Source organism: Heterocephalus glaber, unplaced genomic scaffold (genome assembly GCF_053883595.1).
Source record: "Heterocephalus glaber isolate CG9 unplaced genomic scaffold, H.glaber_assembly_v1.0 deba00000546, whole genome shotgun sequence".
Classification (NCBI taxonomy): Eukaryota; Metazoa; Chordata; class Mammalia; order Rodentia; family Bathyergidae; genus Heterocephalus; species Heterocephalus glaber.
Window position 1 is genome coordinate 5,668,671 of NW_028258147.1, and position 22,194 is coordinate 5,690,864.

The 22,194-nt window shown below is 40.1% G+C and overlaps 2 protein-coding genes across 6 annotated transcripts in view; both read left to right on the forward strand.

The window, feature by feature from the left end:
* The first annotated feature begins 349 nt into the window (after positions 1-349).
* Tsga13 (testis specific 13) lies at positions 350-16,287 on the forward strand. Of its 4 annotated transcripts, XM_021237589.2 has the most exons (10): positions 350-507; positions 1,031-1,143; positions 2,053-2,088; positions 2,308-2,454; positions 4,661-4,733; positions 6,760-6,831; positions 7,756-7,962; positions 12,235-12,374; positions 13,466-13,593; positions 16,008-16,287. In XM_021237589.2, the coding sequence occupies exons 4-10, from the start codon at positions 2,432-2,434 to the stop codon at positions 16,172-16,174; spliced, it is 810 nt and encodes a 269-aa protein (XP_021093248.1). In that variant the 5' UTR covers positions 350-507; positions 1,031-1,143; positions 2,053-2,088; positions 2,308-2,431; the 3' UTR covers positions 16,175-16,287. The 4 variants fall into 4 exon arrangements, with proteins under 4 accessions (XP_021093248.1, XP_004856376.1, XP_087060656.1 ...); XM_004856319.3 differs by lacking the exon at positions 2,053-2,088; XM_087204530.1 differs by lacking the exons at positions 2,053-2,088; positions 7,756-7,962 and having other exon boundaries at positions 352-507; positions 16,008-16,280.
* A 3-nt stretch (positions 16,288-16,290) lies between these two features.
* Positions 16,291-22,194, forward strand: part of Copg2 (coat protein complex I subunit gamma 2) — a 124,612-nt gene continuing 118,708 nt past the window's right edge. Inside the window, exons 1-4 of one of the 2 annotated variants that reach the window (XM_004856323.3) lie at positions 16,291-16,580; positions 17,668-17,720; positions 18,195-18,275; positions 20,361-20,432. In XM_004856323.3, coding sequence (XP_004856380.1) covers positions 16,544-16,580; positions 17,668-17,720; positions 18,195-18,275; positions 20,361-20,432 — 243 coding nt within the window. In that variant the 5' untranslated portion in view covers positions 16,291-16,543. Of the gene's footprint in view, positions 16,581-16,734; positions 17,247-17,667; positions 17,721-18,194; positions 18,276-20,360; positions 20,433-22,194 lie in introns of those variants that run through there. The other variant, XM_021237587.2, reaches the window with a different exon arrangement.

Consider the following 22,194-nt stretch of genomic DNA (forward strand, 5'->3'; position numbering starts at 1 on the left):
CATTCATGAAAAATAATGCTTGTAGTCTTGAGTGTGGTATTGATCTAGAAAGCTTTGTGTTTAGAAGAAAGACCTGAGTAGAAAAACACACAAAAAAGAAGATACAAATAGTTATTATGCAGTGTTTTAAGCATGGGGACTAAGAGAGAAATGTTCACTATGTATGTACCTTACTTGTGAGGAATGGTATGAAAATACTGACTGAAGTAGAGACTGACTGAGAGATGTTGAAAAGATCAGTATGCATCTGTGTATGCGTGCGTGTGTACAGAAGTCATAGGTTAAAAAATCTGAGCACAAAAGAGTAGATTTTAAGTATGTCTTTTTTCTTTTCATTCTCTTTGTTTCAATATGGAACACCTCAGCGTTCTAGATTGCCTGTTCATCACAAATTCCTTGTGTCTCCTCCAGAATCCAGAAGAGAGTAATTAAGATATTTTCAAAATGGAAAGTTTCCATATCAAGGAATTTCCTTTTCTTCCCTGAGATTTCCTGATGTCCTTAAAGGTACTGTACCCCAGATTATTTTCTCTTTTTTTTCTTTCTTTCTTTTTCTTCTTCTTTATCTGCCTTCTTCCTCCTCCTCTTCTTCATTCTTCCTTCCTTGCTCCTCTTCTTTTTCTTCATTCTTCCTCCTCCCCCTCTTTTTCCTCTTCTTCCCCCCCTCTTCTTCCTCTTCTCTCTTCTTCAGTCTTTCTTCCCTGATCCTCTTCCCCCTTCTTCCTCTTCCTTCCTCCTCCTCCTTCCTCCTCTTCCTCTTTTTTGTTCTTCCTTTCTTGCTCCTTTTCTTCCCCTTCCACTCCCTCTCCCCCTTTTTCTTCCTTCTCCTTCTCCTTCTTTTTCTTCTTCTTGCATATAGGGTCTTTCTGTGTTCCCCAGGCTAGCCTCAAACTCCTGGGTTCAAGTGATCCTCCTGCCTTGGCTTCTCAAGTAGCTGAGCATATAGCTAGCTATGTGCCCCCTACTCTCAGCTAGATCTTTCTGTTTTTATTTTAAATGTAATTTTGTGTTTGTGTGATTTTTCCCACAGCCTGCGGTACACATGAGCAACACAAGCCTGGTAACTTCCAATTTGATAGCTCCTTCTTACTTTTACTTCAGTATACACTTAAAAGTGGACTTACAATTCCAGAAAAGCTATAGGTGAGAAAAAGATTAACAGCTTATTAGTCTATTCCCCTGGAAGGTAACTTTTAGGGTTTGGTTCAATCTAATCATAATCTCTAGACAAATATCTTTAGGGTCTAGGGTCTGGACAATAAAACTAGACCCAAATCCTAAAAAATTACCTATCAACACAAACATTAACTGTCTTTCTAGATCTTCCATCTTTATAGGAATTTGGACTACTAGGTCTTATTAAAGTTTTACTTAATCTTTGGAATCCTAACCTCTCTACCTGTCTTTATTTCTCAGTACTTAAAACAGCAACAATTAGCCTTTCAGTTAGGCTTCTTCACACACAATCCTGCAAGACCTGGCTCAAACTCTACATCCTTTAGGTAAACTCTTCCCAAGCCTCACTGACCTCTCCCTTCTCTAAATGGTGAATTCTACATTGTTGACTGTATCTACCACATCTAATTGTCTATGTCAAAAAGTATAGCAATCCCCAGTGCCCTGTCCCAGTACACACACACACACACACACACACACACACACACAAACACACACACACACATTTTTCCAGCTTCTCCAGTGTGGTTTGTTGAAAGGCAATTTAAAAGAAGGCAGTTCCTCCAACTTTATTCTGCTACTGATAAATGTGAATTAATTTTATTTCAGATCTTCTCACAGGTAAATCTTACTACTATCATGGAATTAGAATGTCTCCTTTCAATCATTTGGTAAATGCCCTTCACTTACAGATGAGGAAATTGAGATGAACTGACTTACCTACTATATAAAAATGTGGCTGTCATTATTGCTTCACATTTTATAATCACCTCCTCTCCCCACCCCCACCCCACTGACCAAGTAGCCTTTATTTCTTGTGGATAAGGACCATCATATTTTGTGCATTTTCTTTTCTCTTTTCTTTCTTTTTGGCAGTAATGAGGACTGAACCCAGAGCCTTGTGTATGCTAGGTAAGTGCTCCTACTACTAGGCTCCCCAGACCCACTTTGCTAAATTTATTTATCTATGTATCTATTCACTTATTTATTTTAGAGACAGGGTCTTGCTAAATTGCCCAAGATGGCTCAAACTTGTGATCCTCTGGCCTTAGCCTCCTGAGTAGCTGGTATGTTTTATGTATTTTCTACACCTACATTTCATCTATCAGTCTTTCCTTGTTTCCCACACAGGATCAAGAACCAGGAGGGGCATACAGGGTGTGCTAACGAAAGAATGGATTGAGTTGAATCCCTGCAGAATGTGGACTATTTAGAGACACTGAGTTTGGGTTTCCCTAATTAGCAGTGAACAACAATGGGACCAAAGAAATACGCCAAGTATGTTGTTCTGTTTACTCAACTAAATTATAAATACCACTTTATACTTGGTGTTTTTTTTTTGATACAAGGTCTCCCTATGTATCCCAGGCTGCCTTGAACTCACTATGTAGTCCAGGCTGGCCTTGAACTTATGATTCTCCTGTCTCAGTCTCCCAAGTGCTGGGATTACAGGCATGTGCCACCACGCCTGACTACTGACTTGCTTTGTAATCCAAAGCATTCTGAACAGTGCTAATCACAGAGTAGGTCCCCATTAAAGATATTTTAATTGACTGATTCCAGATTTAAAAAAAAAAACTTGCTAAAAAACAAAAACAAACAAAAAAACCCTTGCTATTTCATGCATCAAGCAGGGTAACTTTGATGAAAGGATTGTTCAAAGTGAACACTGTTGGGCTGGCTAAAGAAGTACTTTTTGTGTAGTTCTAGGCTTTAAATTGGCCTCAAAGAAGAGTATCTGGAATCTGTGCTGCCTTTTAGATAGCAGAGAATCATTTTTAAAAGTGCCGCTATAAAGATTGTGTTATATTTTTAATTATTAGATAATTTACAGCCATAGGACAATCAAACAAGTACAAACTTGAAGATGTTAATTGGGATAAATTTATTTTGGTTTATCCACAGTGAGTCTCCTGTTCCCCTTGGGGCCATTTTTAAGACCCATTTCCTGGGCTGGCATGGTAGTGCATACCTGTAATCCCAGTAATCCAGGAGGCTGAGGCAGGAGGATCATGAGTTTGAGCCTAGCCTGGAAAATGTAATGACTTAGTGAAACCACATCTCAAAATTTAATAAATAAATAAAGGCTGGGGGTATAGCTTACTCAGTGGGAAGGCCTTACAGTACAAGCAAATGAATAAACAATTTCTTGGTTGAATTAATGGTTATCTGATGGCCAGCAAGGAACAGCAATAGATGAAAGTCAATCATCCCTTGGGCCGGGGATTTAGCTCAGTGGTTTCGCCACCTGCTGTGCAAGCGCAAGGAACCAAGTTCGCTCCCCGGTACCAAAAAAAAAAAAAAAAAAATCATCCCTGGATGGAATTTGATCTTGGATTTGGAATTGTGATACCCAACCTGACTCCATTTGGTATAACAGAATTATTTATATCATGCTATAGCCAGTTGAGCTACCAACTACCTAGCTTGACTATTTCTATTTTTATTATTTTGGTCCTTGTTCAGCTATTCTCATTTTTAAATGAGAGAAGTCTAATTGAGGTACTTGCAGAATTCTTCTAAATTTGAGCTAGTTGAACCCCAAAATGGAACTATCTCCAAGGAGGAAGAGGATCATTTATTTTAATTATTAACCTAGTCTTACTGATGAACATTTTTTTTCTATGTTCTGGCTGTAAGTAAGTTTAAAAAGAACCAGAGAATTCCCAGTATTTATTAAATATTGTGACTTCTACCTCTTTCCTTTTTCCTCAAAGGGAACCAGTGTCAGGTGAGAGATGCGAAAGTAAGGGAAAGAGCAGAATATGAAAATATTTGCCATTGATGATCACTTTTACCACCTTAATTCTAGGAAGAGCAATCTTAGATATGGTTAGGAAAATGAGATAGTCCTCATTTCATAAGTAATGGATATTGAATTGTGAAGTGTCACAACCTATATTCCTTCTCATAGATTCACTGGCTAATTGTTAACCAGTCACTGACAAAGGCCATTTCCATGTGGAGGAAGAGAGAAGTATGCATTCAAATTAGTAGGTGGTCTTTAAGGATGTTGTAAGGGTCTGACTGTCCAAAAGAATTTCTCTAGGCAGTCTACTAGGGCATTTTTTTTTCAGTGCTGGAGATCAAACCCAGGGCCTGCACACTGAACTACATCCCCAGCCCCTCTTTTTTTTGACACAAATTATCACTAATTGCCCAGTTTGGGCTCAAAGCTATGATCTTCCTTTTTTCTTTCCTGAGACACCTTCCCAGAGTGCTGGGATTATAGGCGAGCCTCGTTTAGAGTACTTCTTTGACCCAAAACTTTTATTTTTGAAGAAACTAACTCATTGAATGTCAGCATATCTCCAAGAGGTCCTATTTGTTTAGCCGTTTACTCTGCAGTCCTATTCTTTACTACACATTCCATTTGTGATTAATCCAAATTAGGCCCCTAAATTTAGTGGAGGGAGATTGAGACATATAGAAGAGCCAAGACGCCAAGTTAGCAGATGCAGCAGATGTTCTGCCTCTTTTTCAGGTTTCAAAATGGCAGAACCTCAGAAAACAGCCCACTTAAACTTGAGAAAGGAATAGTTACCAACGATGACGAGGTAAGAAAGAGCAGTTGCAAATCTTGTGTATGCTTTCTTTGGGGTTGCTCAGGAGTCTTTTATAAGCTGGGTCTAAAAACTTCCTGTTGGAAAGCAAACATGGGTTAACACTTAAATATAGAACAAGGTTAATTTATCTCATTTTGTGAAAGAGAAACAGAAGCACGGTGAAAACAGATAAGGACACATCAGCAACAAATCAGGTACCAGCTCCCCACGATGAATGTAATCATTATACACTGCAAACGTGCTAATAAAAATGAAAAAAAAACAACTTTAAAAAATCAGGACACAAGACCTAGGAACTAGTACCCTACCTTAGGGAGTGCTAACTCACTTGGTCTTGCTACCTCTTTTTTTTTTTTTTTTTTTTTTTTTGGTATTGGTATCAAACTCAGGTCCTTGCGCTTTTGAGGCAGGCAGCAGAACCACTGAGCTAAATCCCTGGCCCAGTCTTGCTACCTCTTATAGCAAAACTCCCTTGGGCATCTTGGTTGGTTTCCTAGGATTATCATATTCAAGTGAACATCTCAGGCTTTTATTTTATCAGACAGCAATAATGCAGGTCAACATAACAAAACTAAAAACATATTCCAATTTGGACAATCTTGTGGGTTTAGTCAACTGCTGAAGGCTAGTTTGGAACAGAGATGCAATACCTCAGAAAAAATCAGAAGTAAAAACATTTTCTCCAGAGAATTTCCCCTCTAAAATTAATTTTTAAAAACTGTTTAAAGAATAAAAGTCTTCATACCTTTCTCCCAAGTTAAAAAAAAACTTTCTTAGATTTCTAGTAATTGTAAATATATCATATATACCATATTTCTGAAGCAGGTTTTTCATAATATATTTTAAATAAGTAGACTTCAGTTTTGAAAAAGACAATAAAAATTAATTGGTTATATCTTTGAATTTGTCTCATATTTCATCCCACCCTCCCTAAGAGATGTATGGGTATCTCTCCTATTCCTCTGCCCTTTCTTCTTCCAATGACCAAGAATTACCAGATAACTTGGCATTTTCCTTCTGAAGCCCGTCAACTCCTCTCCCAGAGCTCTGTCCCATTCTTACTACTGCCTTCTTCATTCACCTTCTTGCTTTCTTTACCTTCCATTGTGTATCTACTTTCTCCTGGGCCATCTTACCATACCACCTCTTTGGGGGCATAGCATCTTTAGAGATGCTGATCCAAACACAGGATCATGATCCCCTTCCCCGATTTCTGATTATGTCAAGCCCAAACCAGAGCTTCTTCCTTCAATGTTCTTTCCCCTTTGATTTATCCTTAGATAATTTGGAGCGAGGTGAGAGGGGAAGCAACAATGCCAGAAGCAGTAGCAGGGAGGTGAAAGAGGTTCAGCCACTCAGATACAGACATGACCCTCAATCTGCAGATAGCCAGCACTACCACCGGTGCAACAGCACAAAGTAGCAGACAGAAGTGATAACAATTCAATTACTTTTTGCAACATTTCTAGAATTGTATTGCAGAGATGTTCAAAAAATGCAACAGGCACTGTCTCCTCTTCTCCCTTCCTCTCTGAGTGTGTCTGCTCCTAGCTCAGTTGCAGAGTTGCATCTAGGGCACCCTGGCACCCACAACCCTTAGGCTGTTGCCCTGTTATAATTGCTTTTCTCCTTAAAGGCTGTCCTCCATGTTTACTGCCACCTGATTTCCCTCCTGTAGAGATGGAAAAAGCAGAGAAAGAAGTGTGATTTAATGCAGTGATTTGTCTTAATCCAAACTTTGATGCTCACTAAGTCTACTTCACCTCCTGACAGTATCCCTGACATTTCCTAAGCCTGGTCTACACTTCCATTTATAAGCTTTCCTCTCATGATGTCCCAGGTCCCAGCTCTATGTGCTATGCCCCTTGTTCTAAAAAAAGTGTGCAAAACATAAAGCATAGTGTTCTCCTCACTTAGCATTCATTAAAGGCCCCTTTTTAATGAGCCCAAGTAAGCAGTAGAATATTGTTTAAGATAGGTACAGTGTGAAACCACTAATTCTGATTATTGTCTTTAGATTTTTGATGCAGTTGGCCAATCAAAATTTGTCCTAGAGAACCTTCAATACTACACAACCCATCCAGATTTGGTAGGTGGAAAAGCATTCCCCCAAAATCTCAAAGGATGAGTTTCAGCAGCAGTGCAGAACTCAGTGTAAGAATTCAGTGCTTACTACTGAGTGTCCCCCTAATGCCAAATGTGCCCCACCCCGTTTCCCAGACAGGGAGGTAGGCAGAGCAGCTCTGGCTTCAATGCCAGAGGCAGTTTTTGGGAATTGTTGTGGTGAGGTGAGAGGAGGGCCTGGGAAGAAAGTGATTCTTCCACATGATATTTTTCTCAGTTGAGAAAACGTGTTTATAATCGAAGAAAACATTTATATTCGTTCCCTCCTGTTCCCTTCTTCTCTCTCTAATTCTCTTATTGAGAAAAAAGCAAATGTAGTGGGGCTGCCCCATCCCACCCACACCTTAAGTGACATGCTGTGCTTCGTGACTGCCTTTCCTTTGCTTATGAATGCCTGCCTGTTCAGGCGACTTTGCCGGTGGGGAGGCAGTGGCAGTGGGAAGTTGTAAATAGGGAGGTGTTTGCTGGGCCTGCTAATGAACAACTCCTCCGTGCACAAGCAGCTTGGTCTCTGGCTTCCCCTCTCTGCAGAGACAATTGCCAAGGGAAGGCAAATCAGGCTGAGCCACAGAGGACTTCCCAGTTTGCCCTACTATGCTGGGTAACATGTTACACTATTTTTGGAAGAATTTAAGCATCTTGTTTCTGTTATCATGGGAAACTTTTTATTGTGTTTCCCCAGCGTTTTAGGTTATTTGAAGGGTAATGAATGCCCTGAGGGAAGATGAGGATAGAGGGCTTCTGAGAGTTTAGGATCAATATTTTGGAGCAGATTAGTCCAGTCCCTGCTCAGCCTTTGATTTTACCCCACAGCGTAGTTTAGCCAACTGATTTGCTAGTATTCTCAATCTAACTCTTTGTCTTTCTGGAAACCCTTCTATCCACCCAGGCCCAGTACTATGAGCCTTTGAAGCCCACTACACTGCAGAAATTCCTGGATCAAAACAGGAAAATCACTAGCTTCATGTTAAAAGTAACTGAATATGATCAGGATATGACCTTACTGATTATGACCAACAACACACCTCCCTGTTCAATTTGCCAGCAGGAAAAGGACAGTGCTCTGAAATACTTTTCTAAGGACTTATTGTTCAAGGTAATGCTACATAGGGAAGTCTCCTGGCTCTCTAACTGTGGACTCTGAAGAATTAAGAGTAAACTTGAGAAAGGAACTAACAACATGGAGATGGTACTCAGGAAGCTAACTTTGTCTTCTAGTTCCTGGCTAGATGATTCACAAAGCAAAATCCAGAGGGCCTGTGGAAATACTCAGAACATGAATTCTACAAGCTTGGGTCATGAAATATCATTACAGGGAGAAGACGGGGTCTCAACTGTAAAGTGTTTCTCTTTGGCCAAAGATACTTGGTTTGTAAAGACCAAAGGGAAACTGTCCACTGGCTTTCTAGTTGAGAATAAGGTAGTAAAAGATGAATCAGAAATTGAGGAACAGCAATGAATATCTAAATGGAAGAAGAGTAAAGGTTGTTTTATTTTGCTTTCAGGTATCAGGAGGAGGGAAAAAGGAATTTACCATCACAGTAGATAGATATATTGGAACTTTATTGGAACTTTAAAGATGTTCAAATCCCATTCAATAAACCATTGTTGAACATAGAGTAAGCCAATAACCAGAATAAAAGGATGATTATAGGACAGTTTCTATTTTGAAGGAACTTGGAATCCAATTGGTGATCAATCAATTAAATACATAAAAGTAATACCAAGATATATGAATAATCAAAGAATATACAAGATACAGAAGTAATGTAGGCTACAGAACAATATTTCTGTTGGGAGAAACAGAGTAATCAAGGAGGTGACTCACAATAAAAGAAAAGGGAAATGTTCTAATCACAGAGAAATGCAAAGGCATGGAGGCACAAGAAAGCGAGGCACTTTCAGGGAGATGTAAGAGAGTAACGGCAGGAGATAAAAGGATATAATCAAATTTATGTTTTAGAGAGAGCATTTTGCAGATTGAAGAAAGGTGCATAAGTTGTGAAAGAGACAAAATCCAGAGAAGATTAGTTATGATGTTACTATAATAGTCAAGCTGAAAGATACTAAAGATTTGAACTAAATCAATAGTAGAGGAAGTGAAGCATTGATTTAAGAGATATTTAGGAATCAAGATATAAGCAAAATGTTGACAGCCTTGAGAAAGGGTCTAATCTAACAAGATGAAATTAAGTAAAAGTGCAAACAAGGAATATAATAGAAATTAGGGAATGGGGTATCCCAAGACAAATCCTTAGCTGGGGATGGTGGTGCACACCTGTAATGCTAGCACTTGGGAGACTAAGGCAGAAGTTCAAGGCCAGCCTGGGGTAATAGTAAGTCCGAGACCAGCCTGAACTACACAGCAAGACCCTGTCTCAAAAAACAAAAACAAAACAAACAAAAACAAAGAAACCAAGACAGATCCTTATAATAAAATACAGCACATTAGGAATTAGTACATTCCAAATTTCTTAGTTGTTACATGGATGGCAGTGAGCAATTCCTCTTCAAGAGGAAGATAAAATTCTACTATCTAATGGTATGTATGACAAAAGGAATTAACAAATTCATTGCCTGCAGTCTCTTGGGTCTCAGAATTTGTGCCATTTGAAGGTAAGTTCAGTGGTCATTTCTCATGGAAGTCCATAATATGCACTGAGGGAGAAACAAATGCCCAGCCAGGATTGCCTGGCTCAACATGGAGAGAAAATACAAGACAAACCTGTAACTGGGGTGCAAAAAGAACTTTCTTCCAGTAGTTAGCACTTTGTGACCCCTCAGACTGTGTGGAATCTGAGCAAACTGTGGTACCAGTTAGATTATATTATTAGACAGAATTAAGCTCTGATTATGAAAGACTGGAATGCACAATATCTACAAAGGATCTTCAATATTTATGCTGTATCCTCTCCTTTGCTTGCTGAGAAGTACAGTATTTTGTGAACTTGGAATCTTGTATACACAAATGCCTATCTCTCTCTCTCTCTCTCTCTCTCTCTCGCTCTTTCACTCTCTCTGTTGTGGTGCTAAGGGTTGATCACAGGGCTCTACACAAGCTAGCCAAGTGCCAAGCACTCTACCACTGAGCTACATCCCACTCTACCACTGAGCTACTCTCTTATTTAGAGACAGAGTCTTGCTAAGTTGCCCAGGCTGGCCTTGAAATTGCAACCTTTCTGCCTCAGCCTCCTGAGTAGCTGGGATTTAGGCCAGGCAAGATAAGCATTCTTTTCACACACCTGCACATGTGTAAGAAGAGTGTGGGTTCCAGTAGCCAAGTTGCAAAATGTAAGGTGATTTTTACACTCACAGTTTCTTCTAAGTAAAACTGGCCTTACCACAGTCTCCCGTGGAAATGGCCTACGGGGCCTTATTTTGCACAATATCACCCTGTCTCTCTACTGGTTTGAGAGTAGATGGGGTACTTTCAAACCCAAACAAATAGAAAGTCAGAATAAAAACCTACCTACCAACAACTGAAATTCTTCAGTTAATCAAATTTTTGCTTCCAGACACCGGAATTAGAAAATGAAAAGATTAAAGCAGTGGGAAAGAAAACTAAACATAAGGCACAAAGAGTGAGGCCATAAAAGAATCAAACCATGAGGAAGGACAGTGTAGGGGCCATGAAAGTAGAGGATGGGCTGAAGTTTTACAGAAGTAGAATACACATGGCAGAGGAGGAAAGAAGTGAAAAAGGAAGCAGACAGGAAGAAAGTAAGAGAGGACATTTTAGTAATAGTGATATATTAAGGTTACAGCAGTGGTTCTTATAGAGTGCCACTTTTTATTTCAAATAAGCTCTATTTTTCTGCTATAAGGCCCAGTTCTGCTAGTACTTCTCTTCTTTTTATGGCTGGGTTATTAGCTATGTTCCTAGGCATATGTGTTCTTCCATTAAAACCCTTGTTAGTTGAGGTGACTTGAGTAGATTTTAATAAAATTAGAACAAATTAAAGAGAATGAGTTCAGGATTAAGAAAATATGGTTCAGCGACAGCAAGTATTTTAAAAAAGGCTTTCAATTTCTGAAAGAAAAAGCTCAATACATCAATTAATAGTTTGTGCTCATTCATTCAAACAATATTAGTTGAATACCTACTATATGCCAAACATTATTAGGGATACACCAACATCCCTAAGACTGTCTTTAGTTTAATGAAGTTCAATTCTAGTGAGATAGACAGACCACAATCAAGTAAACAATCATACAGTAATATATAATGTAACAGTGTGGTGACAAAGCAGAATAAAGGGATAGATTGTGAATGGCAGTTTTGGATCATGGATTAGGGAAGGCTCTCAGCAGAGATAATGACTTATGAAAAGACACTTCAATGAGGTCAAAACCATGCAATTACTACACTTGACATTGTTTTCATTTCAGATTGCTATGCATTAGAGAAAAATATAAATTGTAATTTTCTCAAATAAGATAAATCAGCAGAATAAAGGAACTCAAAACCATGTTATAGGAAGAAAAGTTCAAGATATTGGTAATGTTTAACCTGGAAGAAACATAGCTTGGAAGGAAAATAATGGATTGCATCAAAAAGTTGAAGGGCTCTGGAAGAGGCATTAGATTTGTTCTGTTTGGTCTACTGGGTAAAAGTTATAGGGACACTGCTACTGGCTGGTCAAAGTTTTGGGTTTTTTTGTTTTTTAGATATAGGGGGATCAATCACTTGGTAGTGAAATGATGGCAGGGATATGAATGCCACAGGAACTGTTAGAATGGAAGACTTTTAAGACTCTGAAGGTCTTTGATTCTATGATCTTTAGGAGCAGTGCAATTATTACCTCACAAAACACCCCACCCCCAGGCCTTTTCACTATAGACAGAGAAAGGAATGTGGATAAGGCAGTCATCTTCAACAAAGGAAGGTAGAGTCCCATGGATTTATTTCCCAATTTCTCTTCAAATGTTCATTTTCTCAAATAATTTGCTGATTGAAACCTTCCCCGAACATAGTAACTTCTCTGTTGTTCACTTCCAAGGGCCAGTAGGAAATTTCAATCAGTTGCTTAAGAAATGGACCACCTTTCAGGCTGGGGATTTAACTCAGTGGCATAGCACCTGCTTGGCAAGTGTGAGGTCCTGAGTTTGATCCCTGGTACAAAAAAAAAAGCAAGCAAGCAAGCAAGCAAAGAAATGGACCACCTTTGGACAAGCCATCTGGCAATGAAACATAAGTATTAGCTCACTCAGAACTGCTTCCTCTGGTTCTGGTTTCTAAATTCCCAATTCCCTCATGTGTTGTCCCATCATTTCAGAGGAATTACAACAGTCCAGGAACTTAGTCCAGGCTTCAATTCCTAAGGGACTCAGCTTACTTGCTCACTTTTTCTCCCTCTGCCACATATAGGAAAGTCATCAGCACAAAGCCACCAAGAACTTTTGCCCACCCCTGATGCTTCAGAAAAAAATGTTGAGATCGGGGCTGAAACCAATCTTCTCTGTGAAAAAGTTTGATGATCCTACATCCAAGGAAAACCAATGGTTTAGGTAAATGGTCCTGTACTCACTCTTTCATGTCTTTTCTTGTTACTGTCTCCTCTCAATACAATTTAACAAACACAGAAGGGGACCCAAAGGGATTTTGGATAAGATTGCACAGAACAAGATGGAATGAGAAAGTTCCTCACATAGTTTTAGTTGTAAGGAGTATGTCCAACTATGTAATAATGAGACATGGCTTCCCTACATGACTTTCAACCTCATGAACTTTCCCCTACATAACCTTTAATGTATACACTAATTGGGCCAGGAATTTAGCTCAGTGGTTCTGCTGCCTGCCTTGAAAGCGCAAGGTCCCGAGTTTGATCCCTGGTACCAAAAAAACACATAACACAAACACACACACACACACACACACACACACACACACACACACACACAGAAACAGTAATGAGCCAAGCGTGGTGGCGGATGCCTGTAATCCCAGCACTTGGGTGGCTGAGGCAGGAGAATCACAGTGAGTTCAAGGCCAGCCTGAACCAAATAGCAAGACCCTGTCTGAGAGAGAGGAGAGAGAGAGAGAGAGAGAGAGAGAGAGAGAGAGAGAGAGGATAATGAAAACTAAAGTTTTTCACTGACTGTGATTTCAAGAGTGAAGGCGAGTGCTCTATTCTAAGGTTTGCATTTTGAGGAGACAAAAAAATGTATCCTAGATGCAAATTAAAGACTATAGTACAGGAATAATGTGCCATGAAAATACAAAAACAAAAGAGGTCTTATTTGAAAGCAGTTACTGAAGCAGCTTTTATCTAGTTTGGAAAAGAGAGAGGAGATTCTGAAGTTACTTCAAGGGTTGGCAGTGCTACCTTGCTATTGAATGATACTCTCACGCTATACTAATCAGCAGCCTCGTCATTGTCTCTTCTTCTCTCCTGGAATCTCCGAGGATGTAGTCAATTTTTTTTGTTTTGTTTTGTTTTGGTACCGGGGATCGAACTCAGGTCCTTGCACTTGCGAAGCAGGCGGTGGAACCACTGAGCTGAATCCCCAGCCCTGTAGTCAATTTTAAAGTGCCCAGTACCAACCATCAACCTTCTTCCTTAGGATCCACTAAATGAACTTTTTTTTTTTTGGTTAAGGTTTTCAACGGACAATGACTTTAAGACGGAAGGGCAGTATTTGAAAACCTATGCTTTGAGGAAACAGAAAAAAATGTATCCAAAGCTTAACTTTGCTCCAGTCTGTGAAAGAGATAAGATGAAAGATGGTAAGCTCTTCTCTTTCAATGCAGTGTTTTTCTGGACTGAGATATGGGCTAGAGATAGAATTTATGGGGATTGGAGATATGGGGAAATTGATATTTCTTGAGTTCTGGACACTATTTTCCCTTGTAGCAGGCAAGCAAAGAACTAAAAGAAGCTCAAGTGGAGAAGGTTTTGAACCCTGTTTAAAGCCAAAATTTTAAGAAAGTGCAAGCATAGTGTTTCCCAAACTATATCACCTTTTATAGTTATTAATATTATTTGCTCTATTATTTGCTTAGCATTTTTCTTTAAAAGGATTTTTAAAATTCTTGTCCTAAATCACATCATATTGTTGACATCATGGTTTTGGTATACAAATTTATAAATTTTAAAATATTTGCCTATCTACCACATAAAACCACCCAGACATATGCCTGTCATACTTGAGGATAACTGCTTCAGAGGAGTCAAAGGATAAGTCTGTGAGTCTCAGAGATCAACAGGTCTCTTTGGAGTTCAGGTAAGGGATGAGGTTGAAGGGAATTAAAATAAGGTTGTATGGAAGACAGTGTTAATGAAAATGCTCCTTACTTTCGTTTAACAACATTTACAGGGTCCCTATTAAATGCTGGGTACTTAGCAAACACCAATGATAACACTTCCAATATGTGAGACAGATGGACCAGACCATGAAGGGCCCCACATACTATGGAATATAAATTTTCTCCATTTGGTAGTTGGGGCCCACTGAAGGTTTTCAGGGCACTGGATACACAAATGTGTTTTAGACATGGGCCCCTAGACTTCATCAGCCATGGCTGCAAGAAAAGTTCCATTCCTCCCACTGGGTTTCTCTCAACAGTGTCTGAGACTCCTCCCCCAAAGGTATCCTTACTCGTCCCTCAAGGCCACCCCAGTGACTGCCTAACACCTTTGCCAGCCATCCTCAGGCTATAGTCCCAGAGGTGTAAGGTCATATTGCACAACCCTACTTAACTTCTTCAGGCTTCTCTGTTCTTCCTATACTTATTTGCACCCCACGACACCCCTACTTACTGTCTTTCCCTAACTCCTCACATGCAACTAAAACCAAACTGTGGCATGAAACTGAATTTTGATGTAGAACAAAAGCAGCAGAGAGTGATTTATTTTTCTTTAAAAGGGGCCACTCTTAGGTTCAGCCTCATCCCAACCTCAGTTTCTTTGTACTTCCCAGCACGTCTCTGTCACATTTTTATTCTTGGGACTCTCCAAGCTTATGAACACTATTTCTGCTTAGTTCCCAATACTGTTGGCCCAAGGAAGGGGAAGTGGATCTCTCCTTCCCCTAAGCCTGTTTATTTTCAGCCCCAGACTATATAAATGCAAACATCTATTTCTTCCAAGAGAAATTCCACCTGGAAAACATGGTCTGAACATTATAAGCCAGATAAAGCAAACAAAATAGTTAATACAAGACATTTAGTCAAGTCTGAATTAAATCTTAAATGATACCATATGTAGGATACTGCAGTTCAGCTTACATCCATATGGGGGAAAGAACTTTTCTAGACTCTAATTTAGATTTGAATTTCTCTAATCTTGCAAGAGCAAGGTGGTTAACAGGATGCACTCAATTTACATATACAAAAAGAACACAATATCTCAGTTGGCAGCTCCTATCTTGATTTAAGGTGAAGTGACCTGTAGTTTCCCTCAAAAAACAAAAAAAGTGGATAGTTTACTTTTGTACATAAAGGGCCCGTTATAGTGCATTTCCTAAACAAAGACACATCTCCTGAGGAGTTGAACCAGTGTTCCCCCTCCAAAATAATGCCTCTTGTTTATGAGGCATCCAAATAAAAGATTACACCAAGAACGGTTAGGGTGGAAGCCATGAAAGCTAGTTAGGAGGCTGTCCAAGCAGAGGACAGGACTGGAACCAAAGTGATGGCAGTAGGGATGAGGGGATATACACAAGGCAAAATACATCCAAAAAAGGGGGGAGAGATGGGCGCAAGACCATCCCACGCTTCCAGAAAATCAGGCCGATAAGAGAATCTGGATAAAGTAATGCCACTGAGGCCAAAGGTAGAAAAAGTTTGTCACACTCCCAAACACCAGAACACCAATGTATACTTTCTGAAAGGCTAAAAGGCATGCGAGAGTGCACATCAACTTAGTATGACTTGTCAAAGTGGCTGGAGATGGAATCCCTTGAAAAGGGTGGTACTAAGCAAGAAAGATTAAACTGGCAGGGTGCTTCAGACTAGGTTTTGATGAAGAGAAGGTATTCAGAGTTATTTAAGCTGGGAATGGCAGTCTGCAATCTAAAAAAATATCTAGCCTCTTGCTAAGAGTAAAGATCAACTTTCTGGTCCTCCCAAGCCTCCCATTAGGTATCCTTCTAGCATGTTTGGAAATGACATCCACTACGATACCCTGTGCTTTGTCGTAGCTTCCAACAGCTCAGTGAATGAGACGCCCACTTCCCAGGTGCTTCGGGAGCCACTCACACTTTCATCGCTTCAGAAAGAGAAGCCCAGCCGAAGCACGCCGGGGGAAAACTTCCGCAACGGAAGGGCCCAGCAGTGGATTATCAAAAATGCCACGCTCATTAAGTGAAAACAACAGGGCTCTCGCCTGGCTCTACAGGGACTGAGGAGCTAGCAGAAGTAGCCAACCAAATAAAATCACCTTGCAGCACACAGAAAGCGTGGGCTGAGGCGCGAGCAGTGGGTGGGGCGAGCCCGGGGCCCCGCCTCCTCCCGCCCCTAGTGGCGGCGGGGATGTGGGGCGAAAAGGCGTGGTTACATTCCCAGAGGGGTGAGGGCGGCCACGACGGGCCAGGGGGTGGGTCTTGGCCCCGAGTGACAGCCGGGCGGCCCAACCACCGAGAAAGGACGGGGCCGGCCTTCCTGCAGCCTCTTCCGCTTGCCAGCAACGGCGCTTGGGACTACTGCGGTGGGTCTGGGCGCTGGGAAGTCGTCCAAGATGATTAAAAAATTCGACAAGAAGGACGAGGAGTCTGGTACGCGCGGGGCTTCTGTCGCCCACTCTCAGCCGCGGGTGCCCCCTTCCTTCGCCCGCCGCAACCTGCTTTCCTGGACTGCTGGGCTGGGGGCGTGGGCGCTCCAGCAGGGGGCCTACCGTAGTCCCTCCCCCGAGCGCCGGTGCCTCCCTTTGGGCCGCGCGCTCTCGCCCGGGCGCGAGCTGCACCGCCTCAGGCTGCTCGGCAGCCCCGCCCCCGCCCCTCCCCCTCCCCCTGCCCCTCCCCCTGCCCCTTCCGCCCTCGCCCCCGCCCCCGCCCCTCCCGCCCTAGCTCTTGGCTGAGCCACTCTGAACCGCCCTCCGGCGGGTCTGCAGCCCCTTTGGAACTCGGCTGTGCCGGCCTCTGTAGCCCCGGGTACTGGTGATTTTAGGCCTCGAGTGCACATCCTCTTATCCGGGGCTGGGGTCCACGGAGCAGCGAGTGCGTATATATGGACGTGAAGGTGTCTTGTACCTTCCAATCTTCTTGGTGGCCCTCGAATGTGACTTGTTCCCAGGGGCCAACTGTCCCATAGGACATAGCTCTTCGAATGCTCATACATCCAGAAGTGACTTTCGAGCGAGCAGATGAGGAAGATGCCAAGCCACCCCCAAAAGAAAAAGAATTCCCAATGTTTGAAAGCTGCCAAGCGTGGTAGAGGGTTAGGTTAGTTAACCCCCATGGCCTCATCCAGCTTTACGTTCATGTGATTCTCTGTGAAACTCTTCATCTGTGCCTCTCAGTAGATCTTAGAAACATAAAATAGGGCTTTTAGTTAAAAGGGCCGTACCATAATCTCATTAATCTTCGTTGTATGGAAATGACATTTGTAACATTCGTGGGGGCTGGTGAAGACACGAATTTGGGGCACGGTTCCTGTAAAAGAGATCCAAGCTCTTACAGTATGACGACAGGACTTGTATCAGAATCAAAATGACTTCATTCGGTTTATATGCATATTAGTAATTAGTATCACTGTAATAGCTAAGTGATCACCTCATTTTTAGATTTCCCAAACATTTAGTGCCCTTCTCTAAAAATTAATGGTAGAGCAGCTACTGAAGACTTGTTTTGTTTTATGCTATAGGTAGTGGCTCCAATCCTTTCCAGCATCTGGAGAAGAGTGCTGTCTTACAGGAGGTATGGCTTGGAAGTAAATTGTGCTCTCTTTTTTTTTTTCTATTCTTTTTTAGAATGGTGTGCATAGAGCCTTTGGGATACTATGATCAGGACATCCAAAATAATAATTAAGAAATGTAACTGAGTTCAGAAAATAGAGACTTGAGGAAAAAGGAGAATTTACATGTCACAGGAGAATCTAGAGCTTACAGAAATGCAGGTTCTGCTATGTGTTGGGAAATTAACCTCATTGTATTCATTTGATAAATATTGTGACTGTTGTTTAACATAAAGTCCATATAGTAGAAGGCCATGAGTTGGTTAAACTAAGGGAAGGTATACATTAGAAAATCAAGGCCACATCTAACAATTTGTCATATATCATAGTAAAGTGAGGGCTATAGAGATTTTTGAGATTATATTAAATACAGTATTAAAGTAATTTGTGATAGCAAATTCATTATATGAAACATAATGTTTTTAATGTTTTCATAGGCTCGTATATTCAATGAAACTCCCATCAATCCAAGAAGATGTTTGCATATTCTTACAAAGATTCTTTACTTACTGAACCAGGTAAATTATTTTGATTTTCCTGAGATTTGTGTCACAGAATAGAAGTATGTAACATACAGTGAAGTGTTTTCTAGAAAGTATAATAATTTTAAAGAAATTTACTGAACTTTAAAATCCTCAAGTTTGATTGAAATAATATGCAAAACTCAGAGCAAAAGGAGTATGACATGTTTCTTTTTATATTCATGAGATATTAAACTATTTAAGCATAGAATAGATTCTCAATAAATATATTGATGTCAGTTTAATAAGTCTTAATTAGACCATATTTTTGTATTTTTTTGGGGGTCTTCATGGTTATCTGAAAATGTAGTGCAAAGTCAGACAAATTTCAGATTTTTTTTTGTACAGTAGTGAGGTTTTAAAACTTAATATTCAGATTTTGTGTTTATTATCCCTATTTCAATATTACTGGCAATATGATTTTGGGCAAGTTATTTAACCATTATGGGCCTTAATGTCCTGTTCTATAATGAGGATTATGGTAATATCTTTTTTACAAAGTTGTAATGATTAAATGAAATAATAAACGTAAAGCATTGAGAATAGTGCTAGACACATGATAAACATTCAGGACCAGCTGTCATGTAGTTACTCAGCAAGTATTTATCGCATTCCTGTTGTGTCTTGTGCACTGTTGTGGGCATTGGGATATAGCAGACAAAACCAAAAACAATACTTGCCATCGAATGTAAATTCTGCACTCTATCATTGTTACTTCTTTTTTTTCTTGTTTCACACTGTAAAATATCTCATGCAATTTATAGAGGCTTAAACAATATACTTTTGTTTCATAGATCATAAGCTGCTAAAAAGAATATAATGTGCAATTTGAATTCTAAGAGAATGCTTTATTTTTACTGTTTTATAAATGAAGGTCTCATTCAGAGATTTAATAACTTTGTTGTTTGCAGATTGAGACTAAGCAACAAGAATATAGTTTTAAATAAAATATATTTGTTTACAAATAGCATAGTCCCTCTGTGGCAGCACATTATAAATACTTAAGCCACAGTTAGTTTAACTTAATTTTTCCTAGCACACATTATGTCCAAATTGGCTAAATACATTTTATAAACAGAGTCAAAGTTGATTCAAAATAGCATATTCTTTTATATTGGCCAATATCTTTTACATGGGGCAATTCATATTGAAACAATTAACTTGATAAGGAAATTATCAAGCACAGTATAAACATAATTAACCACATGAACAGGTTTGGGAACATCTGCTTTATCTCTTTCCCTGTTTTTTGTTGGATCTTTATGGCAAAATACTTTTAGATTTCCACTAAAGTTAACAAAGCCATGTGTTCTCTGAGCTTCAAGTCAAAAAGGGTTCCAGGGCCAGGATTTAGCTCTGGTTCCACCGCCTGCCTCGCAAGCACAAGGTCCCCAGTTCCATCCCTGGTACAAAAAACAAAACAAAACAGTAGGGTTCCAGTGAATTAGAATCTGCATTTGAGCAAGATCCACAAATGATTTATCTAGGTTAAAGTTTGTGAAGCTCTGATCCAAATCATATTTTTAAAGGTTTGGGCCAGTGTCTTGGGATCTATAGCAGCCCCTTAAGCCGTATTAACATGGTGAATTTGGATCATTCCCTTTTGATTAGACCCCATTTTGCCATATTTTCTGGGATTCCTCATAGACAGTTCTTATAGTTCCATATTTATTATGCTCCTATGATATGTCAGGCATTTGCTGGGCATTAGACTATGGAAATATACAAGGTATGATCTCTGCTGTTGGGCAGTGTTTAGAGATTTTACTCTTTAGAAACTTTACTTGCATCATAATTCTGTCTCCTTGTAAATCCTTCAGGGAACTCAAAATACTTTCTGTTAAAAGCTTAGCATTGTTCCATAACTTTTATGTGTGCTGTATAATACTGAATTATTTTAAATAAGGTATGCATCATTGGCTATGCAGGTTTATAAATTGAAAGCCAGAAAATTACAAGAAGCAGAATGTTCACAAAGAGACTTTTTTCCCCTTGAATTCTAAAAGATTTATGCAGAAATAAAGAGAAAGTCCTTAACATCTGAATTTTTATGTTTAAAAAATTGTTTCAAATTTTACTTAGGGTGAACACTTTGGAACTATGGAAGCTACGGAAGCCTTCTTTGCAATGACTCGATTGTTTCAATCTAATGATGTAAGTTTTCTTTTTTTAATTCTTTATTCTTACTTGTTTTCCCCCAGGGAATTTAGAGTGTTCCAGAATAGAAAGGATTTCCTGAAATGTTTTAAACTGCATGCTTATTTTTACAAAACTTACAAATGGTCATTAAAGGGCATGTAAAAATGAAAAAATGAAAATATATAGTATAAAGCTGTTCTTCATGGATTTATCATGCATATATAAAAAATAGGTAATACTTAGCTTTTGGTATGACACTGAAAAGGTAGACTCAGAAGCCAGAGCATATAGCTACCATGTCTGCCAGGTGTTAGTTGAATTTCTAATGGGCCTGAGGTTGCTGTTGGTCAGCAGGCCTGGCAGTTGAGAAGACCAGCTAGCTGGATGTGGAGTAGGGACAGTGACATGGATATAGGGAGAGAGAGGAGTGAGGACAGATTAAACTTGTCAGCCCTCTGCATCCTACCTCTTATTACCTTAGATCACCCCAACCTGCAAGGCATAACAGTAGCTGCCTTTTTTCTGTCTTCTGAATGTGACACATATTTCTCTTCTTCCCAACTCTAGTACAGAAACATACAGGGAAAAGGACTCTGAGATACGTATTTCCCAGCTTTATGTTAACATAAATTGGCCAGATCTTGCAGATCTTTTCATATATGTTGCATGTCAGCACAGGTCACATTTTGTGCCCAACCTCCAGCACCTCCTGGGATTTGAGTCTGATTATAAGTCTCAATAATGAGAGGTTTTAGGAGTAGGTCTATAGGACAATTGGCAGTCGCCCTGTAGGGCACCTGTCTCTGGGGATGTACCCTTCAGGCAAAGGAAGACTGAGTCCTCAAACGTGGGTTGAATGACTACTTCTGTTGACAAAGGACCCTTGACAGATTTTAGGAGTTTCAGGCCCTTAGCTCCATCAGAATCTGCCTAGATATTCCCATGTCAATTTTCAAGGCCTTTATCCTTGCCCGTCAAGGTCCCAACTTTGATGTAAGATGCCCTGCAAGGGTGTGAACTGGACTTACATTGGAATTCAGGACATGCTTTGTCAGCTCTGTGGCCACATGAACTAAGACTTTCTATTAAGACCTTGAGCTATGTATTTAAAACACTAAGCTCATCGTTTTCTTTTCTCAAGAAAAGAATTCTCAGGGGCAGGGGATTTAGCTCAGTGGTTCCACCACCTGCCTCGCAAGCGCAAGGACCCGAGTTCAATCCCCAGAACCAAAAAAACAAAAAAAAACAAAAAAGAGAATTCTCCAGTATATTTAGAAACAAATTAACCTGTTAATTTAATTAAGCAACTTACTGTTAATGACTTAAGTTTCAACAACTTACTTTTATTAAAATCTTTGGCAGCAACGATGTACTTACCCAAGGATTTGCTCTCTGATCCTTGTCTGCAGATGATAAATAGTAGTAAAATAGTATTTTGCCGCTGCATCATGTCCCGTGTATCACTCAGGGTCATAAATGCCTTTATCACAAGCAGAAAAACAATTCAAATTTGTAGCCTTCCGGTCCTGTTCCCTTTAACTGCTTCCTGTACCAAATTCAGGGTTCAGTTAGGGAAGAGAACCAGTGTATTTCAGGATTAGGTATTTATTAGAAGACTTGGACTAGAAAACTAGGCATTTTGAGCTACTAGAATGGGTTGCACAGGAGTGCTGTCAGTAAAGTCACAGGGATGTGGGTGCTGTTGCCTCTCTGTGACTCTGATTTTGCAGCCAGGTGTCTGGTGCTGGACTTGATTGGGTCAGGAGAAGTTAATAGG